Raw genomic sequence first — 16,399 nt, 5'->3', positions numbered from 1 at the left:
GTTTGTAGAGGGAGCCCTGGGGCCCTAGCCCTGGCGACCCCTGGGGAACAGGGTGTTTTGGTCCAAATCCACAGTCAGTCATCAGGCCTAGGCCTGCCTGGGAACGGCCACTTCTCAGGGCCCCAGGCACGAGTTGAAGTTGAAGACCACAGATGCTCCCCAGGATTGGACACGAGCCGGACCTTTTTGTCCAGAAGCATTATTTAGGACACTCTATTTACGGTTTGTACCTTTTACATTTTATTTAGATTCTTGGAAGAGCAAAAACAAATGACGCAGAAATTCACCAACAAACAAGACGCTCTTCTCCGGGAGCTGCAGGAGAAGCATGCGGGTGAGCTCCAGGTACAGAGTCACCAGCTTCAGGAGAGGTACAGGCAGCAGACAGAGTCCCTGACCACTGAACTACAGAGCAAACATCGTGAGGACACGGATGCCCTCAGAGCTTCCTTGCAGGCCCAGCATCGGGCCCAGCTGGATGCCCGGGTGGCTGAGCTGCAGGCGCAGCATCATGAGGACACAGATGCCCTCAGAGCTTCCTTGCAGGCCCAGCATCAGGCCCAGCTGGATGCCCGGGTGGCTGAGCTGCAGGCGCAGCATCATGAGGACACAGATGCCCTCAGAGCTTCCTTGCAGGCGCAGCATCAGGCCCAGCTGGATTCCCGGGTGGCTGAGCTGCAGGCGCAGCATTGTGAGGACATAGACTCCCTCAGAGCTTCCTTGCAGGCCCAGCATCGGGCCCAGCTGGATGCCCGGGTGGCTGAGCTGCAGGCGCAGCATCATGAGGACCTGGATGCCCGGGTGGCTGAGCTGCAGGCGCAGCATCGTGAGGACCTGGATGCCCGGGTGGCTGAGCTGCAGGCGCAGCATCGTGAGGACACGGATGCCCTCAGAGCTTCCTTGCAGGCACAGCATCAGGCCCAGCTGGATGCCCGGGTGGCTGAGCTGCAGGCCCAGCATGCTGCAGGCATTAGCGAGCTGGAAGCCAAGCACTTGTCAAATCTGGATTCTTTGGAGTCCTCTTACCTGTCTGAGATTCAGACTATCCAGGAAGAGCACAGCCATGCTCTGGAGCAACTGCAGGGGAGGCTGGTGGAGCAGCTGCGGGAACAGGAGGCCAAGCATGAGGTGCTCTTGGCTCAGAAGGCAGAGAAGCACCAGCGAGAGATGCAGCTGGCCCAGGAAAACCTCAGAATTGAGCTGACCACAAATCACGTGGAGAAGCTGAAGGCTCTGGCCACAGAGCTGCAGGATGCCCATCAGGTAAGGGCTCACTGGGGGGCCTTTGGGCACTGGCAGGCTCTGGTCTCAGTTACCTCGTTGGCTGTGCCCAGCCTGCCCAATGGCTCGATAAATACATGGTGATTTTCCGAGATGGGTCAGACCAGCACAGGGATGTCTATGGCCTCACATTTGTTAATGTTAGCCCGGCCTTGCTTAGTGTCGACTTTTTATAAAGAGGAGGCAAATTAATTTGATCACATCAAGCTGGATAAATCATTGTCGGATTAGAAAACGAGTGGTCTGGGTTTAAGGTCAAAGCTTCTCTATGCGTGTGGGGATCAGGTCATCCCTGAGTCTGGGTGTGGGTCATCCAGGCATTAGACTGGCCACAACAGAATAGAAAACATCCTGAAACCTGCAAGGACACGGTGCTCTTTGCTCCTCGCTTAGTAATATCCTCGACTTGCATTTTCTCCTATTCAACTTCAGATGGAAGAAAACCCTTTAGAAAGACCTCAGACTCTGAGGCCATGCCCTTTGTGGCATTCTTCACCAGTATTCGGGGCGGGGCTGCTCTTGCTTTGAGTTGTTTGCAAGAGAAACTACAGATGAGAAAGCTGGAGTTCTTGTGTTCTCCAAATGCCCGGGCAGTCTAGAGTCTTGTTGCTATGATGAAATGCCCCCACAGATGGTTCAGAGTTTGACTCTCCTTGACTACGGACTCCTGGGAGATGCTCTGGCCACATCCCTTTTCCTACTAGGGCCCCGGCTTCTTCATGAAGTGAGCTCGTTTTCTGGGGGAGCCGACAGCTGTCATTCTGATGGGGAAGTGGAGCCGGGGGAATCAAGGGGGGAGAGTTCCAGGTGCTGGTTGGGTGACACAATGAAATTGGCCCCCAGTTTAAAGGAAAGGGAACCCAGAAGTCCTTATCCTTTAGAAGGACAGAATGAGCTGGAAAAGCCCTGCAGATTTCCTCTCATGAATAGGAGGTTGAGGCCTTGGTGGGGGTCAGCGCTGGTCCTTGGTCAGGGTTCTGTGGTGCAGAGCTCTGACTGGCATAAGGACCAGGCTCTGTCCAATGGTCCCTCTTGCAGGAGGACTTGCAGGCGGCCCTTCACAGCCAGAGGTGTGTGCTGGAGGAAGAAAACCACAAGACCTTGGACAGATTGGGTGAAGAGGTGCTCCGCATGGAGCAGCAGCACCGGGAAGCCCTCCGGGAACTCAAGGATATCCACGTGGCTGAGCTCGACAGGCAGAGAGCCGAGGCTGGTCAGCAGCTCCAGGAAGAGCTGAGCAGACTGAGAGCCCAGCACGCACACGAGCGGGAGGTGAGCAGTGGGGAGTGGCGGGGCAGTGTCAGCAGGTACCCCAGAGAGGATCGGCTCACCTGTAGATGTTACCGGCTGCGCAGTATATATTAAACAATGTCCAGAGTCACTTGGAGCCTTAGAGTGGCTGGACAGGGTTGACAGGGATGGATGCCTGACAGTGTGAGCTTGGGAGTCCTCATATGACATGGCCCCGGTCCCTCAGCGGGGGTCTGCTGTGGCCCAAGCCCCTCTCCTCTCGCTCTCTTCTTAACCCCTTACGGTCTGGCTCCGGGCCCGTCATTCCCCGCAGACCGCCCTCTGCAGTGACCGGGGATCGCTTGGTGGCCAAGTCCAGTGGCCTTTCCTCGGTCCTTGTTCTCCTTGACCTCTCTGCAGCCTCGGATACTGGGAGTCGCTCTCCTCTCCTGGATATTCTCACCCCTCTGGGGTTGTGGGACTCTTTCTCTGCCTCCCTGTCTGTCCGCTCTTTGCTGGATCCTCTTCTAGGCCACACCCTCTGACCACAGGGGTCCCCCAGGCTCTGTCCTGCTTCACCCCGTGACCTCATCAGCTCCTGTGGATTGAAGGACCCTCTATGCAGACGATTCTCAGCTCTCCCTTTCCTGCCCCCAATGCTCAGCCCAGCTCCAGTTTCCTCTCCGCCTGCCTTTCAGACATCCTGAACCGCACGTCCAGTAGACGTCCTAAACTCAGTATGACCAAAATGGAGTTCATTATCTTTTCTCCTAAGCCCTCTCTGACTCCTGCTTCCTTATTACACCGGGGGCACCACCTTCCCCCAGTCAGCCAGGCGCACAACTGAGGCACCATCCTGGACTCTTCACTTTTTCTCCCTCCCCAGATCCAAACTGTTGCCAAGGCCCGTTGATGTCACCTCCGCAGCATCCCTTCTCCCTCTGACACTCTCCCTACCTTGGGTCAGGCCTCCATCACCTCCTGCCTGGCCTGTTGTATTGGCTGTTGAGGGGGGTCTCCCTGCCTCAGGCTCTTCCCCCTCCAGTCATCAAAGGGATTTTCCAAAAGTGCAGGCCCAACCACGTCATTCCCTACTTTAAACCCCGGGGACTCCCTGCTAGCTGACACTCAGAGCCCTCATCACCTGCCCAGTCTTTGGACATCTCACTGCCCAACATGACCTCTCCCATCCAGTGCCCCGGCCTCCTGGCTGCTCCCTGAATGAGAGCCTCCATCCCCCAGGCCTGGGACGTGCTCCCTCCTCCGCTCTGACCACTGAGCTCCCTGGCTTCCTTCAAGTCCAACAGAACCCCCACCTCCTACAGGAAGCCTTCCCCATCTTCTCCCAACTGCAGGACCTTCCCTGTGTTCATTATTTCCTATTTATCCCCTACAGAACTTGCTTTGCACATACCTATTTGCATGCTGTTCCCCCCCAACAGATTGTGAGCTCTCTGAGGGGCAGGGGCTGTCTTCATGCGTGGCCCATAGTAGGTGCTTCAAAAGTGCTGATTGGCCAACTCCCTGAGTGGTAACCCTGCCTCTGACCTACTTTCTGTTCCTCAGACTCTGGGGTCCAGATCCTTGTCGTAAGGTCTGCTAGACCTGAGACCTAAGGCCGTCAGTCCTGAGCTCACTTTTGGCTCTTGTCCATTTTGGGCCCAGAGTTGAGCGGCTCAGCCATCCCACATGGTCCCTTCTCAAGTCCCTTGACCTTTGACACTGCTCATCCTTGGGCCATGCACCCTCTGCATCCAGACTGACCACGGCCAGAGGAGGGGAGGCCTTCCTATTGAGACTGGCCTGCTCTTCAGTACTGCGTGCGTGTGGTTTGTGCAGATGCATCATGTGTGTTACTGCGCGCGTGCGCGTGTATGTGTGTGTGTTCTGTGTATGTGTGTGCATGCATGTGTGTCTGAGCATTTGTGTTTTGAATGAATACAGACTAATCTCTGAAGAGCAGTTGAAACTTTTTTTAGTTGGGGAGTCAGCTTTTGAGAAGGAGATGGGTTCACCTCCTAGGCCAAAAAGAGCAGTTTTAGGAATAGTGAATTCCCAGGTATCCCTTGCAGCATCCACAGGTGCCTTTCCTGCCACCCTTTTAGTGTTGGGGGAGCCCACCCTGGATGATCTGAGGTGAGCTCAGCAGAGGACAGGGAGGCCTTCTCTGGGATGGGCAACGGAGCCTCTCCCCATGTCATGGCCTTTTTAGGTACTACCTGCAGCAGCTCCAAAAGGCAAAGTCTTAGTGGACATTCGTCCATGGGGATGAAGAGCCATGCCAGTCCGTCATACTTATTTAGAAGAGGAATCAGTGTAGTGGAAAGCATTTGTCCTGCCTGTGGATGAAGAGGGGCCTGCGCTCTCATGTTGTCCCATTGGTCATTCAGTCATGATTCCACAAAGACTGGTTAAGGGCCCGTTCACTGCAGGGTTCTACACCAAGTGATGGGGAGGAGCAAAGGTCAATTCCACATGGTCCCTGACACGGCTGAGAGTCTGATTGTAATTCCGTCAGCCTCTGTTTGTGTGTCCCTGTTTATTAGACCGGCCCCTTCCTCCTGGGTACTGGTGGTAGAGAAAGGCATCCAAGGCTTGTTCTGCTTTAAGAAAACAAGGTTGCTCCCCACTTTTAGAGAATGTGTACTTTGGCACTCTCACCTTGCTTACCTTTTGAAGAACATCTGGGACTTCAGCATTGTGGGACATTTTGTGTGACTCTTGGTAACTTTGATTTGTCTGAAAACTGCCTGTTCATATCCTTAGTTCTTTTATCAATTGGAAAATGTGCTTATTTTTATATTTAGCTCAGTTCCCTGTATGTTGGTGAAGTGTGGCCTTTCTCAGAGAAACTTGCTGTAAATTACTTTTCTCATTTTGGCTGTGTTGGTTTTGTTTGTGGGCCACGTTATAAAGTCCCCCTCCTGTGCTCTTGCAGGAAGATGCCCGAGTAGCGTCTGCCGAGGGTGAGGAGGCCAGACGGCGGCAGGAGCTGCTCTTTGAGCAGGAGATGGCCTTGCTCAAGGGACAGTCGGAAGTCCTGGAGCAGCAGGTGGCCCAGCTGAAGGTAGCCGAGCCTTTGGTTCCTCAGGGCTTGTGGGAGCGCGTGGGCTTTGGGGGGATACCCCTTATCTCCTCCAAACAGCCTCTCCTTTCAGACTTTGGAGGGCTCCTTTAAACACCATCAGTTGTTTGCTTGGGGTGTTTTCCTGCTTCCTGGTTGTGGTCTCTGCTGTCTTCCATGTGAACCTAATTGTAGAGGTGCTGATCTGTAGGACCTGTTCGTGGCCTTGTGGCCCGTCCCAGTCAAGGCCATGTTCTCTTGTGGGCCTTCACCTGGTGAGTCACTTCCCTAAGTCGACCAACTTCAGCCTGACCAGGAGTCATGTCCCGAAGGCACAGATGCTCCTCCGTGGCAGAAGGGCCCCCGTACTGGGGTCCTAGGTGCTGGTTGTTTCTTACCTTGGCAGGACTCAGCCCTGTAGTGCAGCCTTGCTTTTCACAGGGCCTCTCAGAGAACAGCAGGAAGGAGGAAGCGGGCAAGGCCTTCAGCCTTTGTGTCCTTTTGTGCAGGACAAGCTAGAGACGGAGAAGCTGTTGGCCGTGGAGAGAGAGAAGGCGCAGGCCCTTTGCCAACAGGAGAAAGAGGCACTGACTTCGCAGCTGCAGGAGCAGAGCAGCCTCATTCTCCAGGTACACACGCCCGGCCACGGTCGGTCTGGCTTTCACGAGGTCGTGGCACCAGAATTCATTTCTCTTCAGTCATGCTGGTCTGAGCCAGTCCACAGTGGCAGGCTTTTGGGAAATGTCTGGCTGGGAGGGCTTCCTTCCTCTAGAAGATAGGGCCTGACCCTGGTCTTCAAGGAAGAGCATGGAGCCTGGGAGACAGAGATGAGGAGGGACGGCGTGTCAAGTGTGGGGCACAGCCAGGGCAGAGGCTGGAGATGGCAGATGGAGGGCTAGGGATGAGGAGCAGAGCAAAGGCCTGTCTGGCGGGATTGCAGCGGCCCTTCCCTTCATTCTTTGCAGAGTCAAGGCAGCAGGGCCTGATGGGAATCCTGCCTCTGACTTTCCTTAGCTGAGTAACCTTGGGCCAGTTAGCAGCTGCCTGAGCCTTAGCATCCTTCCCTGGGATGCTGTGAGCGTCCAGTGAGATGTCTGCTCAGAGTGCTGTTGCCGGCTCAGCTGTGCCTGCTCTCTGTCTGTCTGCTCCTGCTTCCCACAGGGCTGGGCCGCGGGTCAGTCGTGCCCGTCGCTGTGCTAAGCACTTGACGGAGCCCAGGCTGTGTGGGTGGAGGGGCTCCCGTGAGCCTTTGGGGACAAGAATTTCAGGCCTGACGTTGGAGGAACTTGCCCAGACAGCATGGCCGGTCCTTGGCTGGCAGAGGCACTGGGCCATCTGACCTGGGAGCTGTCCTGAATGAAGCCCCTTGGGCTGTCGCCCTTGCCCAGTGTTCCTCTGGGCTGAGGCTGTCTTCAGCTTGTTGTGTTCCCATTTAAGCCCGGTTGGCTCTGGGTGCTCACTGCCTGATGGTGGCGAGACCACAGGTGCCGTCCCCATGGGGACGTGGGGCTCTTCAGCCTCCCCTGCTGGAGCTCCGCGCTGCCCATCAGGATCCACACCCCTCTGCGTCTGGCCCTTCCGAGTGACCTCTCTAGACACGGCCCCTTCCTCTTATGTCTAGAACCTCATCTTCTTGCTCCCCTGGATTTTCTGTCCTGCCCTGTTCCATGTTGGAATGGCGTTTGGTGTCTCTCAGACCCTATGTACTGTATGTCAGCCAAGCCAGGCTGTGGACCACGGTGCCTCCCTGACACTTGGCTGTCAGGCCTGGGGCTATTTCCTAGTTACCAACCAGAAGCACCGCAGGCCAGCTCGAGGGCCTCCCCTTCCTTTAGGCGCTCCGGGATCACCAGCGCAAGTCAGCAAGTGTGGATTCTGGGCTTGCTCTGTGCCCGTCCTTGGGCTGAGCACCGGGGACACCAAGGCAGGCACAAAGAGACCAACAGGCTCTCCCAGAGCCCCCGTTCTCACGGAGGAGAGGACGTTACTTACTTGTCAGTAACTGGGCACATATCAGCTGTGTCCCAAGGAGGTGTCGGGTCATCTGAGGGAGGAAGGCATAGCCTGTGCCCAAAAGGCCTTCTGTAGAAGATGGCCTGGGAGCTGAGGATCTGGTAGGGACGACTGGCCTGGGACTCGCCTGCCCTGTGACCGTGGCAAAGGTGCCTGGCGCCCGGGATTCCCCTTTGTTGTGACTGCACCAAAGGCACTTGGCGCCTCTTACTCTCTTCTCCTCCCAGCAGACCCCTTGGCAGGACTTCCCTGTCTCTGCCCCGGGCTCGGCCACTGCCTGGCCTCAGGCCCTTGTCACCTCTTGGCTGGACACCTTCAGGAGCCTGCTTGCTGCTTGGTCTCCTTCCATCCTCCATAGAGCTTCCAGAGCATAGCCTTGGCCACATGGCCCTGTTCCCTCTCATCTCTGACCTATAAAGGCCCTCACAGCCTTGCCCCAAGCGACCACGCCCTTCTTCCTCTCTGTGACTCCCTGCCCTCTTGGTCCTCTTGGTGCCATCTGCCCCTCATGCTGGGAATGTCCTTCCTCCTCCCCTCCTCCTCAGAGGGTCCTTCCAGACCCTCCCTGAGACCTTTCTGATTCCTTCAGCCTTGAGCGCCACCTTGCCCCTGTGGCTCAAACAGCACTTGGCACGGAAAAGATCTTTTGTGCTCAACATTCAGTGGTGCCCAGCCCTGGCCGTCATGGCCTAAAGCTGTGCTAATCTTGGGGGGGGTGGGGGGGAGGTGGCTGCCAGCTCACCCTTCTCAACGATGAGGGCCAAAATTTGATATACGAAGCGTATTAGGGTGACTTGCCTTAATATTGGGGCCCTGGAAATATGAGGGACTCTTTTAGGTTTAATTTCCCCTTTGAACTTTCCTTTTTATATATTCCTCCCAGGCCAATGAGAAAAGGAGCCTCTGAGCTTTAGTGCATAAAGGATCAGGTTTTATTGCTTGGGAAAGAATTAGACCACAAAGGTGAAACCGATTAGGCAAATAAGGAAGTAGAACTACAGATGGACAGGCAGCTCTAAGCTTAGCCTCTGCCGTCCCCGAGATTAAGCTAGTTCAAAGGAATTTAGGGTTTTCCTTCATAAAACTCACCAATCCCGAGCAGCCCGCCGGGCCGAGAACCAGCACGCCCAAGACCGAGCACTAAACACCCCAGCGCCGAGCCAAGCGCCACCAGACTCAGCGGGGCAGGGAGGCAGCTCTCAGTGGGTCTTAGTCATCACCGTGAGAAGGCCACAGGAAGGAGAGTCGTTGACTGGCTGATTGACAATGGCCAGGCCGCTTTTCAGGCATTTCCACTCTCAGCTCCCGCTGGGACGGTGGTTCCACCGTTAGCAGAAATGGCCCCTCGGTTACAGAAAAGATCACAAGGTGGCGCAGCTCTGTTTGTGTGATGATGTGGGGCCCAGTAATGACATGTGTCCCCGTGAGCAGACCCTTGCGAAGGAGCATTGGGATAGGAGGTCTGCTCAGGACAGAAAGCATGCTCAGAGAGGTGGGGGTTGGTTGGTGCCAGAGAGCAGCAGAGCACTGAGCTTTGGGGGACCCTCCTTCCCACGGAAGGGCCAGAGAAAGAGGAGGGGGTGATCAGCAGGGTCCCGGGAAGCAGAGGACCCAGGGAGGCCTGCAGGAGGCCAGTCCCTGGTGGATCTTTTTGGGAACGTGAATTTCAGTGGAATGCCCAGAGCTGAAGCAGAGGACAGGAAGGGTCAGGAAAGAGAGGACCATGAGTAGCCAGCTGAAGCGGGACTCAGAGGAAGGAAAGACAAAATAGCAGAGTCGCCAGAAAGAGCTGCATAGGCCGCGAGATGTTGAGAGTAGGGGAGCCCAGCTCCTGGGGGAAAAGAGAAGGCTGGCGTTGGGGAGGACAGGTCATCAGACAGGGAAATGGCTCTGTTTAACAGGCACTTCGGAGCACCTGCTTTAAGCAGAGCTCCTGGTAGCTCCCGTCTGCAGGGAACTTATCAGCCTGTCACGTTCTCTGAGGCCAAAGATGGGGAAGTTGGGCAGAGAAGGAACATGGTGGTGGTGCGTGGGCTAGTCAGCTGCTGGAGGTGGTGGTGGGGGGGGAGCTCACACAGTGCCAAGCCACAGCAGTCTGGGCAGTCCAAGGGTTATGCATGATGGGCAGGTGCCCTTTCCCATTAGGTCCTCTGGATTTAAAGGAGTCCTCTTTGGGAGTGTCTGCCCTGGGGCACCCAGAGACAGCTCATGAAAGCTCTCAGCATATGCAGCCTGCAGGTCTGGCTTTTGAGAGCTGGCTTGGGGCCCTGGTCATCGGCGCCCAAAGGGTGGCTCAGCCCCACATTTCAGTGATGGCTCATGGAGTTTGTTGTTTTTGTGTCTCCTCCCCAACAGTTGAAAGAAAAAGTCTTGTCCTTAAACAACGAAGTAGCAGACACTCACGGGGAGCTGGAAAAGCTTCAGGAACGGCGTGAACGAGAGCACGAGGAAGGGACGAACCTGATATCTCTGCTGAGATCCGACATGGGCCACACCCAGGATGAAAGGTGGGCGTTTCCATGCCGTCCAATGCAGGGGGTATCAGAGACTTGCCCTTGCCAGGAATTGGGCCAGTTCTGGGAAAGGGCCAAAGCTTTCGAATGGAGATAATGGAAGTTCTAGGCTTTCTCGTTGGGCTTATACTCCAGGCTCTAGATTGGGCCTAGGGGAAATATGGCTCATGCACTGAGTAAAGGAAAGAATAGACACTCATTGATAGTTCTTGATTTTAAGAAGCACATTTTTTGGGGCAGCTAGGTGGCGCAGTGGATAGAGCACCGGCCCTGGATTCAGGAGGACCTGAGTTCAAATCCGACCTCAGACACTTAACACTTACTAGCTGTGTGACCCTGGGCAAGTCACTTAACCCCAATTGCCTCACTTAAAAAAAAAGGCCCATTTTTTGAGGAAGGGAGACAGACAGAGGGCATGGGACACATGAAAAGGCCCCGGTCATCCCTAGGGTGGGGCGGTGAGGCAGATGGTGACCTGCCTTCCAACATTACTTTCCCCACCAAGTCTGTACCTGGCTGCTGAGGAGGTATAGACATATAGGCGTGGATGTGACAGTGTAGGTTGGCTGGATACAGGCCTGGTGGTTTGGGCTGAGGTGCTGCTGTGCCTGGGGATTGGGGGCTAGCACTCAGTCTGAGAGGCTATTGGGGGGGAGGGGGTTGGTTTGCTCGACAAGCCTCTCCTCAGAGCACGGTGCTGCTTTGTGGAGACTGGTTTGCCTCCCCATTGATGCTGGTGGTGATAGCTGATATTTCTGTAGCATCAGCTGCATATAGGCAGTGAGCGTGCTAAGCACTTTACACATACCTCATTTGATCTTCAGTTCAACCCGAGAAGGTGCATGCTATCATTACACCCATTTTACAGTTTAGGAAACTGAGGCATATGTTGAGTATTTTGTCTGGAGTCACACAGCTAGTGAGTATGTGAGGCCAAATTTGAACTTGGGTCTTTGTGATTCCAGGCCAAATGCTCTCTCTACTGTACCACCTGACTTCCAACTATGTTTTAGTCAGTGATGGGTGCCACATCTCTTGAATACACCCCTTTTTCTCCTCTGACACTGCCACACCCCTTGGCCTCTGCCTCCATGGCTTCTTGTTCTCATATAGCCTTGGGGTGGGGCTGGGAGTCTGCCTGCCTCGAGTATCCCCCCAATTCAGTGCATCCTCCACTCAGCCACCAAAGGGGTTTTCCTGAAGCCCTGGTCCTATCATGTCGCACCCGCCCCTCCTCCCTTTCCAGGCGTCTCAAGCTGCACTGCCCACCACATGGGCCTCCTGGCTGTAGGGGCCAAATTTAATATGGGGAGAGTTAATTGGGTCACTCGCTGTAATATTGGGGTTCAGAAAATAACGAGGGACCTCTAGACCCAAAGCTCCCTCCCCTCCGAGCTGCCTTTTAGATCTTTCTCCCAGGCCAATAAGAAAGGAGCTTAACAGCCTCCTTTCCACAACTGAATCAGGTTTTATTAATGGGAATAAAATACACAGCAAAGGTGAAGTTAATAAAGTCAAGGACAAGGGAATAGAGAAAAAGGAAAATGGATAATCCCCCTAACTCTAACAAAAGCCTATACAATCCCCAAACTCGCTTCCAGCTCAGCTAATTCAAAGAGCCAGGCTCGTTTTATGAACTCACCACCTGGGGTCTGTAATTTCAGTGGGAGACAGCTGTGCAGCCAAGGCCCACAGGACAAACCTCTCTCTTGTCTGCTCCCGGAGCTCCCTCCCCCAAAAGGGGAGGTCCTTCAGACTGCCTGTGGAGAGTGGTTCCTCTGCTGACATCAGCAGCAGACGTCACTCAGGGCAGGCCAGGTGTGGCCCATCTCCCAATCATCCCTTAGCCCTTCCAAACACTACTAGATCATTCAGGTGAGACCCCTAGGTGTCTGCCAAATTCCATTATTTTACCACATTGCTGCTCTGCCAACTAGATGCTCCATCTCTCAACTCCAGACGCCCTCTGGCTGCCAGCTCTCTTGATCCCAGCACACGATGAGACGTCGAGGTTCTCCTTCCTTCATCATTTCCAGTTTGTTCTGCGCCTGTCTTGTTTGCACATTGTCTCCTGTTAGATTGGAAGCTTCTTGTGGGCAGGGACTTTCTTTTGCCTCTTTGTACCCCCAGTGCTTCCTTGCCAGGGCCTGGCCCATAGTAGGTGTTTAATGAATGTTAGGGAAACAGAGACAGCAGAAGTTGTCTTACAGAATTGTGGTACCCAGATGTAACTGGATGTTAATATTTTTATTGTTGTTGTTTAGTCATTTTTGATGGCGTCTGAGGCTGGGCTTGAACTTGGAACATGAGTCTTCCTGACTCTAAGACTCCAGCACTGTGGTGCCTCTGGGCTGCCCTTGGTTTTGGGGTTGGGTGGCGAAAAGGGTTAAGTGACTTGCCCAAGGTCACACAGCTAGTAAGTGGCAAGTGTCTGAGGCCCAACTCAGGTCCTCTTGAAGCCTGGGCCAGTGCTTTAACCACTGCACCACCTAGCTGCCCCCGCCCTTGGTATTCTTTAAGAAAAGACAGGAAGAAAGGGACACCTTCTTGAGTTCAGAGTTACACTTCAGTGAGCCCACCTGGGATGTCTTACGTGGGGCCACACCTGTGAGAAGAGTCAGAAAATGTTCCTGGTGCTTTCCCTCAAGGGCTCTTTTGCTGTCTTCCAATTTTTTGGGTGCTCCCCTCATGCCCACACTGCCAGGGCCAAGAAGAGTAGTCAGACCAGTGGTATGTGCCCCATTCCACTCCCTTCCAGGAGGGAGAGAAGTGTTTTAGCAGCAGTACTTTGGCACAAGTTGGCATCTGCTTTGCTCATTCTTCACATTGTTTTCTGTTTGTTTACGCTTGTCCTGGCTCTTCTTTCTTTGCTGTGTATCTGTCTGTAAAAGTCTTCTCACATTTCTTCACAGTTATCCTGTCTTTTGGCATAGTGTGGTCTAGTAGATGTATAGATTAGATCACAGCTTGTTTGGCCATTCTCCAATCAATGCAATGGGCATTTCTTTGTTTTCCTTTTGTTTTAGCAGAAAAGTGCCACTATTTATTAGAATTAAAATATATATATACCCCAAGGAGGTTTTTAATATATATATATATATATATATGTATGTATGTATAAACAGCATTTTCCGGTTGCTTTTCAGAATGGAGGGAGCAGGTTCTGGCTCCACCCACAGTATTTCTGTGCTCCTCTTCATGTGGCCCCTCTGACTATGGCTGTTTCCACCATCTCTCTCATTTGGGGGCAGGGGCAATTTGCCCCTCACAGCAGGCCTGTGGAGCAGCTTGGGGGAGCCTGGACTGGGGTTGTGTTGTGTCCAGGCCAGCTGAGCCTCCCTCCCTGGCCAGGTAAGCTCAGTCCAGGGGTGTTGGCCTGAGCTGAGCAGACTAAGTCCCCCTTGCAGGGAGAAAGAACCCTGAAGCAGGTGGTGAAGCTTCTGGGTTGTTTGAATGGGAATTTCTCTCTTTGGTGCTTTCTGTCTCCTGGGGGGGCCCAGTACGTTTGTGTCCATCCTCATTGGCTCTTCTCTCTTCTGCTCTCTCCCCCTCCCTGGGTGACAGGCAGGCTGCTCTTGTCACTGATCAGGAGAGAAGAAGAGAGCAGCCAGGATCCAGAAGAAGAAAAGACCATGTATCGACCCATTTGGGGAAGAGGAGGCAATGCCCTGTGAGCAGAGCCTCTGTTTCCTCTTCTGTAAAATCACGAAACCTGCACTCTTTGGCTCCTGATCTGGGAGGCAAAGTGGGAGAAGAGCTGAAAGAGCCTCCCTGCTAAATGCTTTCCTTGGTAGTTATTCCACAGCTTGGAGGGGAAGGAAGGTGGCACTGGACCTTTTAGCCTGGCGTTCCAGGAAGCCCCCTCTTTCAGGCAGCACCATGGGATCCAGGCCCAATGAGACATTTGATTGCAGCAGAATGACTAACCTTTCAAAGGAAATGATTTCAAAATGATTAGTGTGTGCCCTCACAGCCAGCCCTCTGTGGTGAAATGATTTCTCAAGCTGCATACTGTGGCTCTTCCTGGGATGCCCAGAGAATGGCCCTCCTAAGTTGGGTAGAATTGGGAACCTGGGCACCAGGTGGGTGCTTCTCAAAGTTCTCATAAGTGCCCTTGTGGGGACAAGGGGTGACTCCCTGGGGGGTCACTAGCCTCTTGTCCTATCAGTCTGGGCAAAGCAGAACCTCTGTTCTAGGCTCTTGGGTGCCCTGGCAGCCCGGGTGAGTGCAGTGTGGGGCTCGTCCTGGATAATTTCACTATAAGGAATGAGGCAACCTTCTTCTGGGACAGTGACAGGTGCCGCTGTTTGCAGTGCCTCGGCCTGGCTACCTGGCTTGGGGGGGCTGGTGCTCTTGGAATATTCCAAGGGACTGTGCTTAGCAACCTGCAGAGTTCCAGGTGTCACAGAAGCATTTGTGGCCGTGTTCCCCTGGGCACGGCTCTCAGGACTCTTAAGCAATGCACAGTGCTTGCCTCGTCTTCCTTTTGTGTTGTCATTTCCCACAGTAAGCCCCTTGGGGGGGATGTAAGTGAACCACACCAGGAGGTCTGCTGTCCATTGGCACCTCTACCTTCGGGCAAGCTGTGGTACAATAGCAGGCATGCTGTCTCTGCCCTCTCTGACCCACAATGCCTGGGGCAGGCAGCAGGGAGAGGCCGTGTGCCTTGCCCGGCCTGCTCTCCCAGTGAAGCCAAAGCTTTTAGAAACAGTTCTCTAGGCTGAACAAGGGGCTTGGAAACATGGTTTGGGCTTGTCCAGTGTATGTCCTTGGGGCAAGGGGCCTGGTTTGGGGGCATATGCCAGCTGGGTGAGGGGACTGTGAGTTTGTGTTCATGTCAGTGGTGCCCTTCCGGTTTGTTTAAAGTATCTTGTGAAGCCACTAGCGATTTCAGCTCCTGCCCTAGTGGTGATGGCGTGACTCCCATGAGGAGAAATCTGTTTGCCGCATGAAATGGATGAGGACAGAAATTCGCTCGTGTGCTTGGTAAAGTGTCAGTGACCCCAAGGTGAATCTGGTGGCCCTTGTTAGGGCCACACCTCATTTTTATAAGATTTATCAGAAGAGTCCAAAGCATTTCATGAAGTAAGCGGAACACAGCCTGACTGGAAGGAAGTGCCTAGATGTCCTCGTCTCTGCCCACTCCTCCACCCGGCAGCTGCTCTTGGCCCGCCTCTACGCAGGCCCGTTGTGGCTCTGGGCCCTTCCGGGGAGGAGGAAGGGGACGTCTGCCTAGGAGAAGATGGCACGCGATCTCTTGCTTCTCCAGCCCTGAGCCCCATCTTTTTAGTCGTCCTCTCATGTGCTAGCATTTTGATTAGTGACCTCTGCTTGCCACGCACTCCCCTTCAAACTTGGCTGTCAGCACTGGGCTCTGACATATTCCCCAATTAGCTGATCTGAGAGCACTGCTGAGGGCTTAGAGGCCCGGGGACCTGCCGAAATTCAGACCCAAACGGATCATCTGTCTGAGGTACCTCATGTGTAACCAACCAAAGCAAGGCGAAGAGGCCATCGGAGCCACAGGACCACAGGTGACGAAGGGACTCTGCGTCACTTAAGTAGAACCAGGTGCAGAGAGGAACAAACCAGGAAGCAAATGAAAGTCCAGGCCCCAGTGGAGGCCTTGTGCTGAAGGCCCCTTGGAGGTCACCTGGTCCGGGTTCCTCATTTTCCATACGAGGAGGTGAAGGCCCACTCGAAGGAGAGGAGACTCGCCTCCATTGGTCATATGGCCGGGAAGAAGTGGGGCCAAGACCCTCCCTCCGGTCTCTGTTCTCCAGCCAGGCTCCTTCCTTTCTTAATTCTCTGAATCTTTCTCCTACCCTGCCCTCTGCCCAAGCCGATGAAGAGAGTGAGGAAGAACTGGGCGGCGTTAGCGACCAGAACCCTGCACTGGGCCTCGGCCCAGCCCTGCTTCCCATCTCCTTGAGCCCCAGGGCCTCTGAGGTCCCTGCCACCTTCGCAAGGGTGGGGAGGCTTTAGTGGGAGCAGCTCTTTGTCAAAGGCATTTTCTAACATGGAGTCATAGTCAGTCTTTTTCATCAGCACAGAGCATGGGATGAATGGGTTAAGAGTGTTCTGGGTTAGATAAGGTACAGTGAGTGAATGAGTGTGTGTGTGTGTGTGTGTGTGTGTGTATGTGTGTGTGTGTACACACATGCATGGGCCCCCGTGTGTGCCCATGAGTGTGTGCGTCTGTGGGTGCATGTTTTGAGGGTTGGCATTGAGGCATCAGAACCATGAAGACCTGAAGGACAGAGCCAGGTATTCAAGTCCAAGTAGATGAGGTAGACAC

General features: G+C 54.2%; 1 protein-coding gene across 1 annotated transcript in view; it reads left to right on the top strand.

Moving 5' to 3' along the window:
* The window catches only part of PCNT (pericentrin), a 134,444-nt gene that overhangs the window by 42,016 nt on the left and 76,029 nt on the right, over nucleotides 1-16,399 (top strand). Inside the window, exons 19-23 of the mRNA XM_044002591.1 lie at nucleotides 249-1,263; nucleotides 2,320-2,553; nucleotides 5,450-5,578; nucleotides 6,085-6,204; nucleotides 9,944-10,095. Coding sequence (XP_043858526.1) covers nucleotides 249-1,263; nucleotides 2,320-2,553; nucleotides 5,450-5,578; nucleotides 6,085-6,204; nucleotides 9,944-10,095 — 1,650 coding nt within the window. The remainder of the gene's footprint in view (nucleotides 1-248; nucleotides 1,264-2,319; nucleotides 2,554-5,449; nucleotides 5,579-6,084; nucleotides 6,205-9,943; nucleotides 10,096-16,399) is intronic.

The sequence above is a fragment of the Dromiciops gliroides genome, chromosome 4 (assembly GCF_019393635.1).
Source record: "Dromiciops gliroides isolate mDroGli1 chromosome 4, mDroGli1.pri, whole genome shotgun sequence".
Taxonomy (NCBI): domain Eukaryota; kingdom Metazoa; phylum Chordata; class Mammalia; order Microbiotheria; family Microbiotheriidae; genus Dromiciops; species Dromiciops gliroides.
Note: the sequence above shows the minus strand (reverse complement) of the source record. Positions and strands in the feature narration are given on the sequence as shown.